Raw genomic sequence first — 24,776 nt, 5'->3', positions numbered from 1 at the left:
AGAGCAATCTGTGTACATCCTCTCAGTAGGCGAATAGGAGCGGAGATGGGAAGGTGGTAGCTGTGGTGGGAATGTGGTAGTTGTGGTGATTGTGGTGATTGTGGTAGTTGTGGTAAGGGTTAGGATGATTGTCGCTGTGGTGATTGTGGTAGCTCTGGTGACTGTAGTGGTTGTCGTGATTGTGGTAGTTGTGGTGATTTGTAGCGTGGCTGTGCTGATTACTGTTGCCGTGGTGAGTGTAATGGTTGTGATGATTCTGGTAGATGTGGTGACTGTGGTAGGTGTGGTGATTGTTATTGCTACGGAATTAGTGGTAGTTATGGTGATTGCAGTAGTTGCAGTGGCTGTGGTGGTTATGACATCCCTCGTAGTAGTACTGACTGTAGTGGCTTCAGGTTTCAGGGAAGGACTACAGGGAAGCTCTATCGACCTCTCCTGGCTTTTTATCAATTTACCCTTCCACCAACCAAGCTAAATCCGTTTTCTCCTAACCTGAACAAGGCAAGGGTAAGCAACATGGCTCCCTGGAACACCACACCCACAGATGCCAATGTTTCCTCCTCCAGCGATGAATGTAACAGTGATGGAAGATGCCAGGACACAAGAGCCCGTGGTGCCGAGCATGGTGGCCCCGCTGGGGACCCATTCCTTGGAGTAAGATGGTACACTCTTGCACTACCCTCGTCTCGGATACAGAAGCACAACACGGCACACTACAAGGCAAACCAGGCACAAAGACAACACCTGGCAGAGGCATTTCTTCTCCATTCACACTCATTTTCAGGTTGAGACTCAGTACTGAGTTATTCCTTATATCAGAGTGTGGCACATACCAGATCTTGTTCATACCAGAGCATTACTCATATACGTCATGTGTCGTTGTTCATATCAGAGTGTAATTCACAACTGAGTCATTGTTCATCTCCGTGCACAGTTCACGTCAGAGTTATTGTTCATATCAGAGTGTGACACGTCAAAGTCATTTGTCATCTCGAAACAGTTCATTGAATATTCAGAATCAGGACTCCGACAATTGACATCTCGAAGGCTTTCTACTGAGTCTGGCATAAATCTTTATTTTCCAAACTGCCCTCACACTGTTTCTAACCTTTGATTTGTGCCTTCATCTCTACCCTCCTTTCTGATCATTGTATAGCTGCTGGTTACAACGACCACTGTTCTTCTCCTAGAGCTATTAGAAGTGATATTCTTTAGGGTTCTGTCCAATCTCCAACTCCCCTCCTTCTGTTTTAACCTTATCCACTCATGCTCTGATGACTCCACCCTTCACCTTTCCATCCGCTTCCCGCAGCGTCTATCTTAGCAGTTACTTCAACAAACAAGGAATAAGGCTATGGCACACCTACAGTAATGTCTGACTTGGCTCATATTTCTGATTTGGGTAAATCTTGTTTTTAATGCATCAGAAACTCAGTTCTTACATCGTTCTATCCGGCAAAATCTTCCTTAGGAGTACCATTTAATTTTTAACAATATACAACTCAATCCTGCTCCGTCTTTGAACATACGTGGGGCTTCATTCTTTCGGGATTTTTCATGGAAAGATCATATTACATCTCTTGTAAAATCTGCTTCCAGAAGATTAGGCATGCTTAGCCGACTATGTGCCTTCTTTCTTCATGCACAGTTGTTGACTTTATACACGGGTTTTATTCGCCCCTGTGTATAGTACAACTCTCATGCGTAGGGAGGCTCCCCTCATACAGTTCTTATCAAAGAGGCAGAATCAACGTCTTTTCGTCTCACTAACTCTCCTCATATTATGGACTTCCTTCAACCTTTGTCTCTTCACCACACAGTTGCATTTTTATCTCTTTTCTGTCGCTACTCCAATGGTCAATGCTCCTCTGAACTGTCTGCTTGCATCCCTCCACCACTGCGACGGGCACGTAGCACCCGTCTGGGAGGAAACTCTCATTCCTTTTATATCCTGCTCTAATGGTGGAGTCAATCGTTACTCACAGCCCTTCTTGTATGCAACAGGTCAACCCTGGAACATCCTTCCTCTGTCAGCATTTCCTACTTCCTATGACCTCCAATCTTTTAAAGGCATTATGTCCAAGCATCTCGAAATGAAAGGCTCTTGAATTTGGTTGTCTGTAATTTTGTTTCTTTTTTTTCTTGGAGGGAGCAATCTTGCGGGCTTCTTGCCTTTCATTCCCTCTTCCTTGCATTAAAAAATATTGTCTGGGTTCATCTCAATGTTTTCCGTCGTGCATCATGTCACAGCACTCACCATCTCGCTCTGACTTCCCTCAGTTCTCATTCACTCTTGTGATAAGCTGGAATTGAGTTCAGTTGGACGCCACCAGTTTCTTTAATAATTTTTTTTGTCGTTATCAACAGTAATATGACTAGACTAGTGATGGCGCAGGATCCAAAAGTATTTGTTTCATCTTATGCGCAACTGTAATTTTTTTGCCAACACTGCTGAAAACATGGTTTCTAAGTATACACTAAATGGAACCTTATTAGCCTGGATTCAATAAGCCAAACAGTGATGGCAATACATCACAGGGCACTCTTTTCATAGGGTTTTATTATTTACTATTATAAACATAGGCGAGGGTTGCTGTGTGTCTCCAAATGTGCCCCGGAAATCCTAAACTGACTGAACCTAGCCATCATTTCCAAGTCGCATTAATTTATCCGTCCATACCACTAGCCAGTCTATCCATCCATCCAGGTATCCAGGCATGCAGTCATCCATTCAAACTCACACTCACCCGCTTATCCAGTCGTCCCTCAGTCCATTCATCCATCCATCCACCCATTCACGTACACGTTCCTTCATATTTAATCATCACTTATCCATTCAATGATTTATTCACTCAGTCATCAGTTCGTCAGTCCATCCAAAAACCTCTTCATCCTTCCATCCATCGGTACATCCATCCCTTCACTCCCCCTCTATCCATTGATCCATCCAACTAGCAATTCTTTCATCAGGTAATCCACCCATGCATCCATTCTTTGACATCAATCTCTTCTCAGTCATCCATCCCTCTATTCACACATCTATCCACCCTTTCATCATTTAGTCTTTGAGCCCGTCCATCCATCCATCTATCCATCCATCCATCCATCCATCTCTCCCATCACCACACAAAGGGACATTTGTACAACTTCTTTGCCAAGTTCAGTTAATGGCGAGTGAAACCAAGACTGAGACTTTTGGTGTAAGATGACGAAGGTGTGGATCCCATTACGATCTCTCTCTCTCTCTCTCTCTCTCTCTCTCTCTCTCTCTCTCTCTCTCTCTCTCTCTCTCCCTCTCTCTTCTTTTATTCTTTAAGTCTAGCAAAGTGGAGCAATCTGTAAAGGCTTATTTTAATAATATATTTTAATAATATATTTAATATATATATATATATATATATATATATATATATATATATATATATATATTTAATATATATATATATATATGTGTGTGTGTGTGTGTGTGTGTGTGTGTGTGTGTGTGTGTGTGTGTGTGTGTGTCTTAACATTCCAGGCAGCTGTTCCTCTGAAGACAGATAACTTAAAAACAACGCTAACAGATGTCTAGCATTTTTAATGAAGCCAAAATCCTAGGAAAATAAGGCTTAATAATTCGCTTACACATTTCCTCTCGCTGTTTGTAGGAGAATCATATCAAACTTTCACACTTGCCTTCTCGCATTTTTCTTCCCTATTCGTATTTTCTTCCCTTCCTTCATCCCTCTTATTCTGTATCTTTATTGTCGGGTTCTTCTTCTTTCCTCCTGTCTGCTTCCTTTCATCTGCTATTTTTTTTTTTTTTTTATCTTTCTGGCAACACCCTTTTCAAATAATTTTACCTCGTTCCCCTTTTTTCGTCTTCTTCAGTTCCTTCCTGCCATCTCTCTCCTTCACCACTGCCTTTTGCCTCGTTCACTTTCAGGCCTGGCAGCTACTTCCTTCTTCCTCTTCCAGAATTTTGCATTATTTTATTAGCCTTCTCATTACACGCCATGCATCCATTATTATCTCTCTCTCCGGCTCTCAGAAGCTCCAGAAATACCACCTCTTCTTACTTCTCTTTTCCTTCCTTACTTCTTCCTTTAACGCTTCTTTCACGTCATAGGACACCCGAGCTCTCTCTCTCTCTCTCTCTCTCTCTCTCTCTCTCTCTCTCTCTCTCTCTCTCTCTCTCTCTCTCTCTCTCTCTCTCTCTCTCTCTCTCTCTCTCTCTCTCTCTCTCTCTTTCTCTTTTCCTTCCTTACTTCTTCCTTTAACGCTTCTTTCACGTCATAGGACACCCGAGCTCTCTCTCTCTCTCTCTCTCTCTCTCTCTCTCTCTCTCTCTCTCTCTCTCTCTCTCTCTCTCTCTCTCTCACTCTCTCTCTCTCTCTCTCTCTCTCTCTCACTCTCTCTCTCTCTCTCTCTTTCTTTTCCTTCCTTACTTCTTCCTTTAACGCTTCTTTCACGTCATAGGACACCCGAGCTCTCTCTCTCTCTCTCTCTCTCTCTCTCTCTCTCTCTCTCTCTCTCTCTCTCTCTCTCTCTTTTCCTTCCTTACTTCTTCCTTTAACGCTTCTTTCACGTCATAGGACACCCGAGCTCTCTCTCTCTCTCTCTCTCTCTCTCTCTCTCTCTCTCTCTCTCTCTCTCTCTCTCTCTCTCTCTCTCTCTCTCTCTCTCTCTCTCTCTCTCTCTCTCTCTCTCTCTCTCTCTCTCTCTTCTCTTTTCCTTCCTTACTTCTTCCTTTAACGCTTCTTTCACGTCATAGGACACCCGAGCTCTCTCTCTCTCTCTCTCTCTCTCTCTCTCTCTCTCTCTCTCTCTCTCTCTCTCTCTCTCTCTCTCTCTCTCTCTCTCTCTCTCTCTCTCTCTCTCTCTCTCTCTCTCTCTCTCTCTCTCTCTCTCTCTCTCTCTCTCTCTCTCTCTCTCTCTCTCTCTCTCTCTCTCTCTCTCTCTCTCTCTCTCTCTCTCTCTCTCTCTCTCTCTCTCTCTCTCCCCAGTAATATCTCATACTTCTCTTAATTCCCTTCGAGAGTGTATATATGCATACGTATTTTTCCATACCTGATTATTTGTATGTGTGACTAAGTAACCGTTTGTGTAATTTTCTCAATATAAGTGGGAGCAATGGGGCTATGGGCGATTGGGTGGGATGCATTGGGTTAAAGGCGGGGTTGGGTGGGGTAAAGGCGGGACTGGGTGGGCTGCAGTGGGGTAAGGGTGGGTTTATGCAGAGAGGTAGGGTGAGGTTAGGTGGGACGCAGAGAGATAAGGGTGAGGTTGGGTGGGATGCAGCTGGGTAAGGGCCGGGGTTGGGTGTGATTGGGTGGGGATTGGTTAGTTAAGGTCGGAACTGGGTGGAGTGGGTGCAGTGGGGTATCAGCGGCGATGGGTACGGTTCACTGGGGTACTGGTGGGGTTGGGAAGGATGTAGTGGTGGAATGCCAAGGTGCGCCATAGTACAAAGAGGCAGTGACGGGATTGAGCAAGGTGCAGTAAAATAAGAGCGGAAATGAGTGGGTTGTAGTGGGGTTATAAAGGAACTGAGTGGGTTGCAGTGGGGTTATGGTAGTAGTGAGTGGGCTGCAGTGTGATAATAACTAGGGAGGAAGAGCTTACAAGGACATTGCTTCGAGAATGAGATCATATTTCCCGCCTCTTTTTGGCTACCGTTCTCGCGAGCGTCCTAACCACCCAGTGTCTTCATATTATAAAAATTCATGGAATATATATTATATTACTGTAATTCCGAGGTTTTGATAAGGTAGCTTTTATATAACGTCGCAGTATCGACGTAATATTTACCCTGATTTGTCTGAATATGGAGGAAATCAATTAACTCATAAATGTTTTGACCAAAAGTGTTGTTTTGGTAACGGTAAAAAAAAAAAAAAAAAAAATGACCCATATCAAGGTCGTCTGAGAAACTTTTTAAAGTCCCTTTTTTTTAAGCAATATGTACAGTTATCTTTTATACTTCATTCTACAGTAGCATTCTTCCAGTCAGAAACGCATGCCATAACCCTTATAAAGAATATATAAAATGATTCGCTACTGAAGAAAGGAATCTGACGTAGCTGCAAATGTCAATCAGTGGCCAGTTTTGAAGTGATATAAGGGTCTTCCCCTCTCAGAAGACATCTAATACCTTACTGGTCTTACTGTCGTTCCTCGGCACTTCGGGAGGTTAACTTCTTTACAGGGGGACGCGCCCCCTCTGTGTGGAGAAGGCCAGAGTTCGTTGCTAGATTTAATATTATCCTCTGATTTATTTTCCGCCTTATTTTTTTTTTTTTTTAATATTCTTAATGTCACTTTGATCCGATATTTTATTTTCTGACTGGTGATGTCTGGCAGTAAACGATCCTTTCTTCATTTGAGTGCAGTTTGTTCTGTAGATTTACAACTCTGCTAAAGGAAAATGCTTAGCTTCTTGTTGCTGAAATCGTTTGCCAATAATCTTATGTCCATTACCTCTGGTGTAAGGGTAGTTTAAATGGTCTGCTGTGAAATATTTATTGATGGCCATATAATTGTGTCCTCTGAATACTTTGAATACCTGAATTAAATGTCCTCGTAACCTCCATTTAGAAAGGGTAAAGAGATTCAGGGCTTCTAAACGCTCCTCCTTTGGTTTATTTCTCAATCTAGGTATTATCTTTGGCACCCTTTGCTGTACTGTCTCAAGTTTCACCGTGTCTTTTTTATAATACTGTACGTTGACCAGAATTGAATGTAATACTCCAAGTGCAGGCGTACAAAGGAATTATACAAAGTGAGGATGGTATCATTGGATGTATATGCAAATGCTCTACTTTGCTTTTTTCACATCTTCTTTACATTGTTTGCCTGGTTTCAAATCACTTATTATTATAGCTCCTAAGTCTTTTTCATGGTTTACCCTACCAAGTTGGACATTATTCATGTTATAACTGGCCCTTACGTTTTTACTGGCAGTTTTTAGCACTTTACATTTACTTATACTGAAATCCATTTGCCATGTTTGGGCCCAGTTAAACAGTTGATCAGTATCTCTCTCAGTTGCCTGCCTCTACAGTGCTGTGTCTGCTTTGTTACCTAGTTTAGCATCGTCGACAAATTTTGAAATCTTACAGAATAGTCCTGCATCAACAAAATTTACGTATATTTAAAAAAAAAAAAAAAAAGACTAGGACCTAACACTGAAACCTGCCGCACTCCACTTGTAACGCTTATCCAGTCTGATTCCTTTCCATTTATTACAACTCTTTGCTTTCGTCCGGTGAGCTAATCTTTGATCGAGATGATAGGTAGATAGATAGATATGAAGGGTAATAAAGAACAGCATCTCTCATAGTTTTATTGAAAAGTGTGGTGTGCCTATAGCATAGAAATATAAACTATACTTAGCTTCCACCCAAGACAAATATTAAACACACTTGTTCATTTGGCATTTTAAACAGGATGTGGATTTGAAAGTGGCCGCGCATCTCTGCGCACGCCGTGTGTGTGTGTGTGTGTGTGTGTGTGTGTGTGTGTGTGTGTGTGTGTGTGTGTGTGTGTGATTAGTTAAAAGGATGTGCATTCATATCAAATTGTGCTGTACAAAAATTTTTGCTGTAAACAGTACAGTACACATGTAATGAACGCAGTGGGGAAATAAAAAATATACATTACGCAATAGGCAAAATCTTCAGCAAAAATTTATATTATCTAAAGAAATCGTAAGTAAATCTATTAATATTTTACCATATAAGTAAAAAAAAATTCCTTTACATAATATATAGAGAAATTATTATCACGATCATAACTTCAGCGCACATTATGATTAAATTATTCTTTAAACGTGGCTGGACTTTTTTTTTTTTTACGTGTCTGGTCTGCTGGTATAATATGTAATCTTATTTCTCTCGTCTATGCACTGTGATTCCTCTGCTATAACTATCCAGTGACATTATATTCTCCAACTGGTTAGGATGCTACAAGGCCATTGACCTCTCTCTCTCTCTCTCTCTCTCTCTCTCTCTCTCTCTCTCTCTCTCTCTCTCACACACACACACACACACACACACACACACACACACACATACATATTGATATCTATAGAAAAAGAGAGAGAGACAGAGAGACAGACAGACAGACAGACAGACAGACAGACAGACAGACAGACAGAGCAATACTTAAAGCAGCAGGAAGAAAAAGTCGAGCAAAAGGAAAGGAAGTGAAGGAAGAAGAGACGCCAATTTGTTTTTCTTTACCTCAGCATAGTATTTTCTTTATCTTGTGAAGCTGAGCCAAGATATCTCACTTTACCTCTGCCATACTTCTATACTGTCAGTTATTTTATCAGTCCCTCTAGATATCCTCTCATTCATTTTTCTTTCCTTCCATTATTTTTTCCATCCTTCCGCTGATTCATTTTTCCTGCTATCTGCCCTTCCTTCCGTGCATCATTATTTTCAGCCATCCTTCCTTATTTCCATCTGCCTAGTTTATTCTCTCCTTTACCAATCTTTTTTTCCCTCTAATCTATTCTTCCCTAAAACACTACTTCCATCCATTCGTCCCTTATTTCATCCATCCTTCCCCCCCTCCATATTCCCTCCTACCAAACATCCACCATCCCTTTTATAATACCATCTATTTTCCCATTTATCCTTCCTCCTGTCAATCATTTCTATTTTCATTTGTTTCTCTCTCATGTTCGAAGTACATTCCTGCTATTTTTTTTTCACTTCTCTCCCCACTCATACCTCCTTTCCTCCCTCCCGCATCCTCACCCCCTTTTTCGCTTCAGTCATCATCATCATCATCATCATCAACATCACCTTATTCACAGTCATTAATTGGGTAGGTAGAATCCAGACAAACCATAATGACAACGACCATCAAAGTACCCAGCTAAAATGACCTACATCCTCCTTCAATCATCATCCAGGCCTATGCAATTTAAGTCTCTGTTACCTGCTATAAATCACGAAAATAAGTAAAAAAAAAAAATACTCTCTCACCTCTTCCCACAAACATATTTACGCACATTCGATGCATGTTTATGTAAAGTTTGAACAAAAGTCTCTGTTTTATACATTGAAAAAACGACAGGCTTTAAGCATACACACACATGCACTCAGACACGCGAGATTTGATGGAAGTGTGTGTATCCTATTCTTTAATAAACAGCCACGTTAACTTGAAGTGTAAGAAATATCATATAGGATACCAAAAGGCTTGTGTTTTTATCTTACGGGCCTCCATCAAGCTTCTTTATTTTCCTTGTGTGTAATGAGGCTTCCGACATGGGTTCTACGGTGCTTTTGGCCGGGCCTGAAGAAAAAATGAGGGCACAGAGACTTATGGTGGTGGTAGTGGTGGTGGCGATGGTGGTGGTGGTGGTGGTAGCGGCGGCGGTGGTGGTGTGGTGAAACGTTGCACCTAGGGACAATATGCAAAATTTGGATTCCCAGGTGGAAGAAAGTACAAGGAACTGATTGTGTCACTTGAACTGAGGAAGAAATGAACGAACGAACAGGGAAAAGGATGATTTACATGCCAGTAATGCTATAAATGATTGGACTGAAGATAAAAGGTGATTCTGGTACTTACACTTCTAAATATAAGTAGCGTGATTTTTATAAGTTAGTGTCAATATATCCTTTATACTGAGCACATGGGTTTATGATGTGTAGTATTTAAGGACAGATGTATTGGGTGGAATATACATGACTAGAAAAATGGAATATTATTAGAATAACTCATTTGTGTGTGTGTGTTGGTGTGTGTGCGTGTGTGTGTGTGTGTGTGTTTCTCCTCTGAAAAATTATTGAACATGAACTAACGAATTATTCATACCAACCTGGAATGATCACTACACCATAACACTCATTATTAATACCCAGTTAACAGAATACGGTCGACAATAAGGAAAGAGTTGACGTGAAGGGACTGACACGGTGCCTCTAAATGAAGTATAATTGGGTTGGATAAATGTAATGTAGTGTAAGATGAACATAACTGCTGTCGTGTGTCGTGGTCCCTCTGACATGGCTGGGCATTTTTGGACACCCTGGATCATTTTACATGCAACACAAAAGGGACGTTGTTGATGACCGAACGCGAATAATTAGAAACATAACGAAACACTGTTGTACACTTCAGCAAAGCCCGAATGTAGCTTGGACACAGTGAGACACACTTTACATATATCTGTAAGAAAATTCACAGTTTGACATGGGATACACCCCCAAGAGGGTCTGTTACAAGTCGGGCACATGTATCCATAAAAAAAATTATCTTTTTATTGGTGGAAATCGTTGGTTCTGTTTTTTTTTTTTATTGGAGAGGGGGGTATATGCGTTTCCCGAATAACCATCGGAAATCTTTGTGGGTCCTGACCCCATAATGTTCTGCTGGGAACTGTAGGTGAGCTATGCACATTCTAAGAGATCCCAGGATCCTTCAGGACCTTTCACGTGCTTTATGACACACCAAGGCATCCCGTGCACGAAGACACACCTCACATTACTCAAACATTTCTTAACATGTCCAAGCTGCACAGACGCACTCAGATGCACCTGCACCAGCAGGATTATGTCCCAAGGGTACATCCAGTCCGGTGGGGTCCTTTGCTAAGCCACCGTGGTCACCATAGATATTTCCTCCATTTCATCATCCTCATCCGGGACGACCAAATGAACCTGCAGGGACGGCACCACGATCGCCTGATGCTGGTGCGGCTCTGAGGATGGTGGCGTCACCACGATCTGGTTCTCCTGCCGCTCACTGCCACGGCGCCGCTGCCGCTGCCGCCGGCTGGCCACGGTCGAGGCGGCACGAGAGAAGCAGAATGACAGGGCGGAGGCGGCCGTGTGGCGCTCACTTCGTCCTGAGCGCCGTATGATGATCACCAGGCCAACGACATACAGGGCGAGGACGACGGAGACATAGTAGATGGCATGGCGTTCTGCCTGGTCATGGAGTCGCATCATCTGCTGCATGGTGGCGACGGAGTGAGGCACGGCCGTGTGGTCCCCCTGACACTCACACCACAGCTTCTCCATCGTCACCAGCCGACCCATCTGTCGAGAAAGAGTAAAAGAAGTATAGTAATAAGTTTTTCCAAAAGTTTACGGTCAGCCTCTCTCAGGCATGTTTATGTAGGCTCTAAAAAAAGGGGAGCATGAGTTGAAACTTTATACTCTCGTTATGTGAAATATTTTTTGGTAACAAATGGAAGAGTTTATTTTGCTGTTTAATATAATATTTCAACTTTTTAAAGCCATGTGGTATAGGGAACAGGCATATCAGTCTCTGTTTTTTGTATATAGTTTTACGTTACTTTCCCCAATACTCCACTTTCTCAAGAACTCACTGCAATCTCCCCTCCACCCCTGCATCCATTCCTATCCTCTACCTAGCCTCCCAGATACCTCCAACCCTCCCTCTTCTAACTCTTCCATCCTCCCTGCTCTCTCCCCCTCCTCTTCTGCCCCATGCCCCGCCCCCCGCTACCCCCTCCCTCTCTTAGCTTCTCCCTCATCCCGCCATTCCCTCTCTCCCTCCAACCCTCCCCTACCTCCTCTACCCTCTCTCTCCTTCACGACATCCATCAATCACTCCTCCACTGGTCTGGCTGTATCCCATCTCTGACTGCCCTGTGACGCATTTCTTTCTCACATTTGATATATATAAACAGTTAACTTTAAAAATCCAGGTATTTTGTATTTCCGTATGGTTTATTTCTCGTGTTTTTAGTCCATTGTGTTTTGTACCATCATGTTCCGGTTATGTTCCTCATCATTCGCTGTTCAGAGCAATAAACTGGCTGGAGATGAGCTTTATGATCGGCGGAGAGGTACTTAGAGGTTCATTGTCCCTTTACTATTGTTGTGAGGATTTGAGAGAGAGAGAGAGAGAGAGAGAGAGAGAGAGAGAGAGATCTTGTCATGTCCGAAATGTGAAGTATTTTTCTGCCCCTCTCTTCCTCCTCTCTTGTATCTCTTCTTTTCCTCTCCATCTTCGTTCTCCGTTTCCTATATCTACACATGCATTTCATCTCTGTCATCTTCTTTTCTTTGTCACTGCATTCCTTTTTCTCTCCCCTCCACTCTTGCCATTTTCTTTGCCTTTATGATACTTTCTCTTCCTCTTATTTTCCTTCGTCGTTCCTTGTCCTTCATATCTTTCCTTCTCCTCTTATTCATTTTCTGATACATCCATTCCCTTTCTCATTCATTTTCCTACAATTTGTATTTTGTGTTCTTATTGTGAATGTAAGCATTTTCTGAAAACAATAAACCATTTTGGAAGCAGGTGTGAAAAAGTCGAAATAAAGATGGACAAGAAAATGAAAGTGTGAGGGATAAAGGTGGAAGATTGTCACGAAGAGAAGTAAAATTGATAGACGAGGGAAATGGTGCTTTGGAGGCTGATCAATAGGCAGGATGAGAGATGGAGCAGCAGTAAACATGAATGGGTTTGCTGGTGCGCAGAGAAGCAGTGTGGTACCGGATATTGGACACTGGCAGAAGTGACGAATGCTGAGAAGTGGTTGAAAAATGGGAAGGCATCGGGGGTGAATGAGGTGTAAGCGGAGATGATTTAGTGTAGCAGAAAGACTGAAATCAAGTGTTTGCTGAAAAAATGGAAAGAAAAAAGCTCTAGATGAGTGAAACTGTACTGTTGGTGCGAAAGGAGGTTGTGGTTGTGCCCTTGAATAAGATGAAAGGTGACAGTAGTGAATGCAATAATTATCGTGGTATATGTCTGTTGAGTGCGTATGAAAGATGTATAGATGAATTATAGCTGAAATTGTAAAGAATATGTTAGATGGCTTGGTGAGTGACGAACAGGCTGGCTTCAGGAGTGATAGGGGATATGTGGATCAGATATCTACAGAGAAACAGATAGTGGAGTTAGCTTGTGAGATGCATTATAAGAGTTTAGAGAATTCATAGATCTGGCAAAAGCATAAGACAAGGTAAGGAGAGAGGGACAGTGGAGTACTTTGCAAATGCCTCGTGCAAATGGAATGCTGGTGAATAAGTGAAGCCTGTACAAGGGTAGGTGCTTCAATATCAGTGCTGAAGTAAGACAAGGATATGTGTGCTGATTCCTTGCATGTTCATAATATATATCGATAGGGGTATGAGGTAAAAACTTAAGTTATGGGAAGAAGGATGAGGACAATAAAGAACGGTGAAGGGTGGACTATATCAAATCTGATATATACAAATGATTCTGTGCTTCTTTCGTTTGGAGAACATGAGCTTTGCAATTGGCACATAGATTTGTTAATGTCTCCGAGCATCGTGCTTTGAAAGAAAATGTAGATAAGAGTAAAAATGATGGTTATTGAAAAGACAGGCATATAATTCTCAGTGTGGGATGCTGGTGAATCTAGAGACTTAAATTGTTGCGGGATTTTTAGCTGGATGCGATGGTAGAGAGTTATATGTGCGAAAGAGATGGAAAGTCGAATGGCATAAAGTTGGAAAGTGGTTGGTGTTATTAGTCCTTGATACGAGGCAGCGGTCTGAATATAGCAACTGCCAAAGTATTCCATAAGGGAGTTTTAGTGTCCACATTAACATAAGAGTGTGAGCCTGGTGTGGCATGAAAAGAAAAAGTCAGTAAATCTGAGCAGTGGAGATGGGGATATTGAGAAATGCTTGAGGAATATGGAGAATAGAGAGGATAGGAAGTAATGTGATTCGGGGAAGATGTGGAGTAACTAAGTCTACGAACAGTACAGTTGATGAGAGTGTATTTAGATATTATGATCATACAACCAGCCCATGTAAAAAAATCTACTTATCATCACTTAATGTAGCTGATAAGGCACCAAATTACCATCCAGCATCTCCCACCTCATTTCAATTTTGTTCTTACCTCTGGCCTGCTCGCTCTCCCTTCTCGTTCACAAACACGTCAGTCTGGAGCAGATGCATAAACAACACCGTAACCCCCTCTACATCACTACACTTGACTCCCCATCACCCCCACCACCCTCTCCCAGTACCACCCCCACCCTACACCCCAACACGTCAGCTAAAAACAACCCATCTCATCAGTGTAGGGGCTAACTCGGTGTCTCTCATTTTTCTGGACCTGTACATCCATCCATCACCCAGTTGCTTCCTTCCCCATCAGGAGCGTAAGAGCCTGGGCCTATTCAACTAAGTCCCAGAATTCAAGGTGTGACCAGTTGCTTGTTCTTGAGTAGCATTATGTCAGCAGTAAACTCCAAATGCCCCTGGGAGGTAAACTGGGTCACAGCTGGATGGTACGCCGTAAACTCTTATCCATTTGTCGATCTGGTTTTATGGCTTCATCTCAACAACCTGTTAGCGTATAATACAAAGGGAGTACTTGCCCTTCCCTGTTGAATCTACTCCCATCCCCTTTCCTCCCATAACAGGCATGCATATCACAGTGACGCATCCCCACCTTCTCTGATACCTTTTCCTCTGTACCCAAGCAATATTTTATCACTAGCTATCGATTTATGTACAGACTTAATCCCAGGAAAACGTGGTCCATCATTCTGTTACTCGGTGTAGGACTACCCTCACGTGACTTCATGCTGGGTGACATGCCAGACTAAGACTTCATACTGAGTGACATGTAAACTTCATACCGAGTGACATGTAAACTAAGACACCAAATTATACGTAGATGATAACCGTATAACGAAGCCCATAAGTTCCCTACGTCAGAAATTAGATAAAAAAGTGTATAGAAAAAATAACTAAAATAATATAATTGCATTTTATAAGTACTGCCTGTTATTCTATCCATTTCTCCCTTCTCTCCCTTTCCTCCCCCTACTTTTCTTCCTCGCTGTCTTTTTCTTCTTCCCTCCATCCTTCTTCCATCCCTCCATTCTCACTTCAAATCCTGGGAGCACTTTAAGAAGTTGATGGAGAGACGGACAGACAGACAACACACACACACGAGAGAGAGAGAGAGAGAGAGAGAGAGAGAGAGAGAGAATGTCATAATGAGATTTCAAGCTACATTACAAAACTTTCTGAGCATCGTTGACAAGGGAGTGAAAAACTGGCACAAAATGAAGAGAATGAAGAAGGATGAGAAAAGAGAGATAATTAAGAAGTGGTGTAATATAGAAAGCAAGGAAAAAAGGGGGAGGGAGACATAACGAAAAAGAAAACTAGCAGTGGAAAGTAGGAAGGAGGAAAAGGGAAAGATGAAAGAAGGAAGGAAAACAGGAAGGAGAGTGGATGGTGATTTATTTGCTTGACTGCTGCGAAAAATACCTGTAATGGGAGATGGAGAGACAGACAGACAGACAGACAGACAGGCAGACAGAAGCAGACAGAGACAGAGACAAACAGACTCAGACACAGACAGAGGGACAGACAGACAGACAGAGGGAGACAAGCAAACAGACAGACAGACAGACACAGACAGACAGACAGACAGACGGACAGAGACAGACAGACAGACAGACAGACGGACAGAGACAGACAGACAGACAGACAGACGGACAGAGACAGACAGAGGCAGACAAGCAAACAGACAGACAGACAGATAGACAGAGACGGGGGGTGGGGGGCGGAGGAGTAAAAGAGAAGAGAGAAAAGTGTATGAAAACAAGCAAGAGAGAAGAGCTGATAAGGGAGACCCAAGAAAAACTGGGTTAAGTAGGAAAGAGACAGAAATTTGGGGGGAAGGAGAGAGCGAGAGAGAGAGAGAGAGAGAGAGAGAGAGGCTAATGACCCAAGTGGCAGTCTGTCTTAATTTAGAGAATATAATACAACCAAAAATAACAAAAGAGATGCAGTAAAAGTAAGGAAAACTCAAATTACACATTATAACAGTAAGCCATATTCCTTTTTTATGTATTACAGAAGCTGGAGTTGAGATAATTTTATTTTCTACTCTGCCTGTAATCCATAAAGAGATATTGTGTATATCCTTACATAATTACTAATCAATTTGTGGACTATTTATTCAAGTAATATAAATTTTTGATGAAAGAATGTAACAAAAGAGCATCATAAGAAAAACAGATGCAGGACTGAGAAAAGTTAATTGTGGAGGAGGGAAGGTGATGAAAATAAGAGGAAGTGTAATTTGGTAGGGCACAGGGAGAAGGTGTAATAGTGTGGAGTGTAGGGAGGAATATTGTAGGGTGCAGGGAGAAAGTGGAATATGGTTGGGTGTAGGGAGAAAGTGGAATATAGTTAGGTGTAGGGAGAAAGTGGAATATGGTTGGGTGTAGGGAGAAAGTGGAATATGATTGGGTGTAGGGAGAAAGTGGAATATAGTTAGGTGTAGGGAGAAAGTGGAATATGGTTGGGTGTAAGGAGAAAGTGGAATATAATAGGGTGTAGGGAGAAAGTGGAATATGATAGGGTGTAGGAGGAAAGTGGGGTACGGTAGGGTGTAGGGAGAAAGTGGAATATGGTAGGGTGTAGGGAGAAAGTTGGGTATGGTAGGATGCAGGGAAAAGGTGGAATATTATGACAGTGTGGGAAGAAAGTGGATGATTACTGGGTGTAGGAGGAAAGTGAAATATGGTTGGGTGTAGTGGGAAGGTGGAATATTGTAAGGTGTAGGGAGAAAATGTGATATGGTAGGGTGTAGGGAGAAGAGAAAGGTCATTTGGTGGAGAGTAAATGAACAAGATATATTTAGACGAACCACACGAATGAAGAGAAGAGAGAGGAGCAAAAAAAACAAATCCGAGAGGCGGGAATAGAATCAGGCGAGGAATGGTGAATATGGAATGGATATTGACGGGAAGAGCGAGGGAGTGGGAAAAGATGGGTGAATGAATGCGGGATGGAAGATGAAGAGGAGAGAAGGATAAGTGAGATGGAGAGAGGATAGGACGAGGATACAGATGCAAGAACAGGAAGAAGGAAGGAAGGAGAGTGTTTCAAAAAAGCAATTATCAAAAAGAGAGGGAGGCAGAAGCAAGGGAGGAGAAACAGTTATTTTTTTCTGTTTTAATTTCCCACTGTTTTAGTACATCGTTTATGTGTCCAGACGCCAACAAGAGGAGAGAAAGGAGAGAGAGTGCCAATCGATTTTTTTTTTTTTTTTTACAGTGATAAGCACTATATAAGGCTAGAAAAGATTATTGAGCATGTGTGTGTGTGTGTGTGTGTGTGTGTGTGTGTGTGTGTGTGTGTGTGTGTGTGTGTGTGTGTGTGTGTGTTTATTCTACGTTTATAATCAGTTTATTTTGTAAAGATGAAACTGACGACGAAAACCTGACATGATACCAGAACTAAAAATCATCAACCCACCATCCATGCAATCAGTTGGCCAGATCTCCCCAAAGATTAGTGATCCAAGTAAATTAGAAAGTTCTGAAAATGGGAGGAGGGAGAGGAGGAAGAAGATGCATCGAGGAAGGAGTGACGAGAACAAATGTTAGAGAAATACGAAGGTAGGAAAGAGGCAAGGAAAGAAAGGTGGTGGTGAAGAATATGACGACGGAGGAAAAATGACGCAAAGAGAGAAATAACTGAGAGACAGGGAAGAAATTATTATGGTCGTCGGAGGAAGAAGGAAAAAGATGAATGATGAAAAAGATAACTAGGAGAGAGAGAGAGAGAGAGAGAGAGCAGAAGAGTTTCGAGGGCAGACGAACTAAGTCGGGAAGAAGGAGGATGGAAGAAGGGATGTAGAAAAGAGTAAAGTAACCTAAACATGAAAAACATGAAGGAAACGAGATTATTTATGGAAGAAATATGCTTAATTGAATGAAAAGTGGATATTTGAAAACGCCAAAGAAAAAAGGAAGTAAATGAAAAAGGCAGAATGCATATAAAAACCCCTCTGCTCCCCTCTCTAATACATCCCTCTCTCCTTCCCCTCCTGTCTTTAAACTATGCCTCCTTTACTCCCCTCCTGTCTCACATTTCTCCTCCTTTTTATTTCCCCTTTTTCCTTCCCTCTCCATTCCTTCCCCTCCCCTCCCAGCTTCACTACACAGCATACCTCCTTCCATTTCCTCACCTCTCCCCCTTTTCTTTTCCTTTCCCTGCTATCACACTTACCCCTCCCTTCCCATCCCCTTCCCTCACTTCCCCTGTCCTCTCTACTGCACCCTCTTCCGTTTCCTTCCTCTCTCCTTCCTTCCTTTCTCTTCCCCTCTCGTTCCTTCCCTGCCTCATTTCTCATCCTTCTCACTCCCTCCTTTCCTCACCCTTTTCCATCTTCATTGTTAATTATCCAATTCTTCGAGTTCCTCTTCTTTCTCTCTCTTTTTCTAGCCTCTATTTCTCTTATTCCACTCTCTCTTCTACACTCTTTCCTTCGAGTTCAACTTATTCTCTCTTTTTCTAGCCTCTCTTTCTCCTATCCCACTCTCTCTCTTCTTCACTCTCCTCCCTCACTCCCGTGTCTCATTACTGATTGCTCCAGAAAAGGAAAGAATATGACAAATGAGCGAGATGAGGAAGATTGTAGCAGGATAAGAGGACCACAGAAGATGAAAGAAAGAAGGAAGTAATGAGACGAAGAAGGAGAAAAAGAGGAAAGGAAGAGGGGAAGGAGTGAAGAAAGGCAGTAAAGGAAGAAACAATAACATATGAGAAGATATGAGATAAGAGAGAGATTTAGTAAAGAAAATAACAGGTAGAGGTGGAGAAGAGAGTTGAGAGAGGAAAGAGTGATGAATTAACGAAGGATAGGGAGGGAGAGTAAGGAAGATGAAAGAAATGGAGAGAGAGAGAGAGAGAGACAGAGACAGACAGACAGACAGAGACAGACAGACAGACAGACAGACTGCCAGAAAGAGAGAGAGAGTTACATAGTTACATAGATACACAGACCACACAGACCTTACGGTCCCTACGAGGTGGTCCGGCCTTAATACTATCTCTATCTATCTATCTATAGACCGACGCCCTAATCCCGCAAAGGGTGGCCGCAGACAAAACGCCTCCAAGTCACTCTGTCACCCACCAATTGACTACCCTCCCCCCAACTCACCCCCCCCTTCCTCATATACCTCTCAACTCCATCCCTCCACCTCATCCTCGGTCTACCCCTCCCTCTCCCTCCCTCCACCTCACCTACATACAACCTCTTAGTCAGTCTTTCATTCTCCATTCTCTCCACATGTCCATACCACCTCAGTGTATTTCTCCTAATCTTTTCAACCACATCCACATCTACCCCACAACGTTCCTTCACTTCTTCATTCGTCAACCTGTCCCTCCACGTCACTCCACATGCTCCCCTCAAGTAACTCATTTCCACTGCTCTCACTCTTGACTTGTTCCCCTTTTGCATGGTCCACGCCTCGCTTCCATACGTCAGGGTAGGGATCACAATACCATCATGCAGTGACTTCTTAACTTCCATACTCACCTCCCTATTTCTCATCACGGCTTTCAGTGTACCAACAACCTTTCTTCCCTGCTGTACCCTTTCACTTACTTCATCCCCCAAAGTTCCATCCTTACTCATCACACTACCCAAGTACTTGAATGCACTCACATTCTCCATATCCTCACCATCCAACCTCACTGCACACTCTGTGACTTCATTCCTCTCAAACACCATAACTTTACTTTTGTTTACATTAACTTTCAGCTTCCTCCTCCTACACACTGTCCCAAATTCATTCACCAAACCTTGCAACTCCCATTCATCTTCACTCAACAATACTGTATCATCAGCAAACAGCAACACCGGAAGCTTCTAAATCTCACCCTCATTCATTAGGGCCACCCCCACATCCACTGCCCTACCATGCATCTCCTTTACAACCCCATCCATATATATATTAAACAGCCATGGAGACATCACACACCCCTGTTTCAGTCCCACATTGAGATCAAAGAACTCACTCAGCTCACCATCCACTCGCACCGTAGCCCTAGCTCCTTCGTACATACTCTTCACAGCACTCAACAATTTCCCCTCCACTCCATATATTCTTTATACCTTCCACATACCTTGCCTATCTATTCTGTCATAAGCTTTCTCCAAGTCCATGAAGGCAGCATACACTTTCCTTCCCTTCTCTAGATACTTCTCCACTAAACATCTTAGAACAAATATCTGATCTACACACCCTTTTCCCTTCCTAAATCCCCCTTGTTCTTCTCCAACTAGCTCCTCTGTCATATGCCTAACCCTATCAATGACTATTCTACCATATATTTTACCAGTCACACTAAGAAGGCAAATACCCCTATGGTTACCACATACTTCTCTCTCCCCTTTTCCTTTGTACAGAGGAACAATTATACCTGATTTCCAGTCCTCTGGAACCCTTCCCTCTTCCCAAGCCAATCTACACAACTTCCATATCCACTCCACAACAATCTCACCCTCATACCTAAGCATTTCACCACACACTCCATCAATTCCTGGGGCCTTTCCCTTAATACTAATATGCCTTAATACAAATACAGTGCATAGTAGCAGGAGAAAAGGATAGCACAGCAGAAGGCTCTCTCCCCCACCCTCCAGACCCTCCGGCATTTGCCGTACAGGAAACAAGAAAGGAAGTAATACCTTGCAGGAATGAAAAACCTGAAGGAATTTTACAGGATCGGCAGGAAGTGGAATAATATGGAAAAGGAAAATTTGGGCATACAGCCACATACTTACTCTATGCATGCAGTTTTATTTATTTTTTTTTTTAACATAAAAAGATGAAGAGAATGTTTATCTATTATATATACCCTAAAATATTGTCTGTGTCTAATAGACAGATGAATGCAGACGCGAATATGCAATAATTGCTCCATCTTAACTAAACGATACCAAATGCGTCGAGATACATGTCCAGTCTCTTTTTAAATATATTTATGGTACCACTTTCAATCACATTCCCAGGAAGTTTATTCCATTCGCTTACAACAGAGTAAGTGAAGAAGTTTTTGGTTGTATCAAGCCTTTTAGAATCTTAAAACATTCAATCAGCTGTCCCCTGAGTCTCCGTTTTCTAAGAGAGAATATAGATTTACTGTAATTCCCTGAGTCTCTTGAGATATGGTTTATTCCTCAGGGACGGGATTAACTTGGTAGCCCTACGCTGGACCGCTTCGAGTATTTCTATATCTTTAACTAGGTGAGGCGCCCAAAATTGCACTGCAAAGTCTAACTGTGGCCTGACTTTGCTTTTGTATAGGGGGATTACAATATCTTTGCTTTTATAAGTAAAATGTCTTTTGATGAAGCCTAGGGCCCTGTTGGCTTTATTGGCGGCAGAGATACATTGATTTGAACATTTTAGATTGTCTGAAATCAGTACGCCTAGATCCTTAACTAGTGAGGACTTGTTGGCCCTTCATTTTGTAATCATACCTTTTGTTTTTCTTCCCACATTGCAGTACCTGACATTTACTTACATTAAAGGGCATTTGCCGTTTTTCTGACCAGCTGACAATTTTGTTAAGGTCATTTTGAAGGCTAATTCTGTCTTCTTCAGTTAAAATAGTGTTGCCGATTTTTGTATTGTCCGCAAATTTAGAAATGAGGTTATTTAGGCCAACATCGATATCGTTAATATCATATAATAAACAGGACTGGTCCCAACACCGATCCCTGAGGAACACCACTGGTCACTGGAGCTCAGTCTGACTCCACTCCATTTATAACGACTCGTTGCTTTCTCTCACTTAACCAGCAACGTATCCACCTATGAATATTTCCGTCAATTCCAAGTGATCTTACTTTTGTCATTAGTTTATCATGCGGCACTTTGTCAAAGGCTTTCTGGAAATCTAAGTAGATTATATCAAGTGACCTGGTACAATCATTCATTTTAAAAAGTGTATCGTAAAATTCAATTAAATCTGTCATCCATGATCTCCGCGTTCTAAAGCCACGCTGGCTGTTCCTAATTATGTTATTAGTCTCTAGGAACTCAACTATCCTAATTAATGATTCGAGGATCTTTCCCAAGACAGAGGTTAGGCTAATTGGTCGAAAGAGAGAGAGAGAGAGAGAGAGAGAGAGAGGAATAAATGTAGGGAAGGGATGTGATGAGAGAAACGCGTGAAGCAAAGAATGAGGGGAAGGAAAGAGGGGTGGGAGATGACTGAGGAGAGGCAGCGGGGGGATGGGTAAAGAGAGTGTTGCCTGCATGACGACGGAAGTGCTCGCCTTTTGCTTCTAGGTCAACTCTCTCTCTCTCTCTCTCTCTCTCTCTCTCTCATCGTGATTTCAATTTTCCGAATAATTATTGTAAAAAATAGTTTCGGTAGACACTACGTAGAGATGGCGCCAACGCATCTATTCATCTTAACCAGGAAAATGTTTTGTAAGTTCCGAAACAGAGGCTTTAATTAATTCTTTTTATTAATTTAGTCTTGATATGTGAGATTTTCCGTATCCATGGCCACCTGTAATTTCGCTAAAACATACCGATACAACGCTAAAATATAATCGGCAAAAACAACGATTTCTCAGTATTCTTCATTTCTTCTTTCTTCTTCGTTCTTCGTTTCTACCTGTTTGAACGGCTTGGCTCTCAAATGGCATAACCAGCAACAATGGTCTCTCCCAGCTGCGTATTACTCTCAAGCAGACGTGATCCTTCATAGATATCGACCAAGAAATGTCACGGAACACACGCCAGGGCAATCTCATATCAACCACTTATGAACTGATTTTGACCAAACTTGGTGGGAGAGCTGAGAGTCAACAAAGGACGATGTGATTCAGTTTTGCGAGCAATCGATCCATGGTAAAAGCCACACAGGAAGGTCAAATATTTGGTCTTTTAAGAGGTTTTAATTGATAAGACCCAACCATGGTGAAGGGTTTGAAGGCATTTAGAAGTAAAGCAATTCTGTATTAAGAATTATGGGTTAAGGCCAGAGGGTTAGACCAATTTCAATACTTTTCATATCATTTGAACAAAATTTAGGAAAGGAGTTGAGGGTCATGCAGAGATGTGGCATGTAGAGTTTGAGAACAATCAGTTGAAGGTCAAGTTCACACACACACACACACACACACACACACACACACACACACACACACACACACACACACACACACACACACACACACACACACACACACACACACACGCACACACACCAACACACACACACAAAGGTAAAGACAAAAGCGATTAGGGGAATAAGTGAGTTAAAATAAACAAAGGAAGGGAGATTGAGGGGAAAAAGAGGAGAGAGGGAGGGAGGCCATAAACACGAGGGAGGAGACTCATGGTGACAGAGAGCAAAGTTAAAAGGAAATTGCTGCAATATAAAGGGAATGCAGTGGAGAGAGAGAGAGAGAGAGAGAGAGAGAGAGAGAGAGATGGGGAAGGAGAGAAAAAGTAAGAGTGAGCGAGTGAGACGAATTATATGAAGGCAATTCAATTTAGCTCAGCATTGTTCTAGGTCCTTGCTTCATCTCTCTCTCTCTCTCTCTCTCTCTCTCTCTCTCTCTCTCTCTCTCTCTCTCTCTCTCTCTCTATTCCTCTTTTTTTTCTGCCCTGTCCCTCTCCTTGTCTTTCCTCCTTTCCTTCCTTAATTTTCTTCTTCTCCTCCTCCTCTTCCTCTTCCACTCACTCGCCTCCTCCCCCTGTCCATCTTGTAACAGCATCTCTGTGTAACAAAATTTCTGTGTACGTCTTGGTAAGGGAACAGGAACATAGGTGAGACGGATTACAGGTGTGGTATTTGTGGTAGTTTTGATTACAGTAGTGTCAGAGACTGTGGTAGCTGTGGTAGTTGTGGCAGTCTGAATTATAGTTATAGCAGTGATTGTGGAAGTTGTGCTACGTATGGTAGTAGCAGTGATCATGTTAGTTGTGGTAGTTAGGGTGACTGCAAGGGAGGTGATGATTGTGGTAATTTTGTAATTGTAAAGTGATGATGGATTTAGAAATTATGACGGTGCATAATTAATACCCCGACACAGAAGGACAATCACAACATCGCAAAAACGAGACCAGTGTTTGGGGAGTGACTGGGACGAAGCTTAATCTACCTCTCCCCACCTTTTACCAGTCTCCCCATTTAGCCATCACGCATATGTTTTCTTTGATATGCGGACAAGACAAGGATAACCAATATGGCTTGATTGACCATGGCCATAAGTTCCTTAATTCATCTCCGTTAACTTGGAAAACGCCAGCTTCACCAACAGTCTCAGTTAGCAATGAAGGAAGCCTCATTACAACCAGAACACCATGCCTGTAGCCAGACTTTTCAAAGGGGGGGAGAGCGTTTTCTCATGACTCTGGACCTACATAGCAGCCGGCTGGTCAAAGATCTGCTGCATGCTTGATTAGGGGGTCTGGGTGTACGCATAAGCGACGCTGAGAAGCAGCACAAAACTTACGAACAACGGAGACTGACACTTTTTCACTGATATTAAAAAACAGACCGTGAGTTGGTGAACCTTTAAGCAGGTAGGTTGGGTCGTCCGACGCTCACGACTCTACCCCCTGCCTACAGGCCTGAACACATGGTGCCACATAATGGCATAGTCTTCCGCTGGGAGTACAGAGTCACGAGGAAGTCTTAACTTTACGAGGCAAAGTTAAGAGTAATTTAGTACCCGGTTGCTCGACTAGATGGCAGCACCGTCAGTTAGTTGTCTGCAGCGGGTGGAGGAGTAGGTAAACTCCTGTGATCATTATGCCACCTATTTCAAGAAGCCAGTGCTGTGTATATGGGAGCGAAGGGAAGTCCACCCCAAAGTAGAATTTCACCTGTTCCTCAAGGCTACTAAAAGGTGGATAACCAGGATAGGAGTTAGTTTCTAAGCATACAGTATAATGTTTGGTACTTTCATCTTAACAGAGACGCTAACCGCTCCGGAGTGATCAGTGTTTCCTAATTATTATAACTGAG

The 24,776-nt window shown here is 42.5% G+C and overlaps 1 protein-coding gene across 1 annotated transcript in view; it reads right to left on the bottom strand.

Annotated features, from left to right (window-relative positions):
* Positions 1-10,589: 10,589 nt before the first annotated feature.
* Positions 10,590-24,776, bottom strand: part of LOC145407822 (uncharacterized) — a 54,407-nt gene continuing 40,220 nt past the window's right edge. Inside the window, exon 2 of the mRNA XM_080278679.1 lies at positions 10,590-11,039. Within this exon, the coding sequence (XP_080134805.1) occupies positions 10,590-11,039 (450 nt within the window). The remainder of the gene's footprint in view (positions 11,040-24,776) is intronic.

This window comes from Coenobita brevimanus, chromosome 74 (genome assembly GCF_032717465.1).
Source record: "Coenobita brevimanus isolate Jiangsu-jjx chromosome 74, ASM3271746v2, whole genome shotgun sequence".
In the NCBI taxonomy this organism is placed as follows: Eukaryota; Metazoa; Arthropoda; class Malacostraca; order Decapoda; family Coenobitidae; genus Coenobita; species Coenobita brevimanus.
Note: the sequence above shows the minus strand (reverse complement) of the source record. Positions and strands in the feature narration are given on the sequence as shown.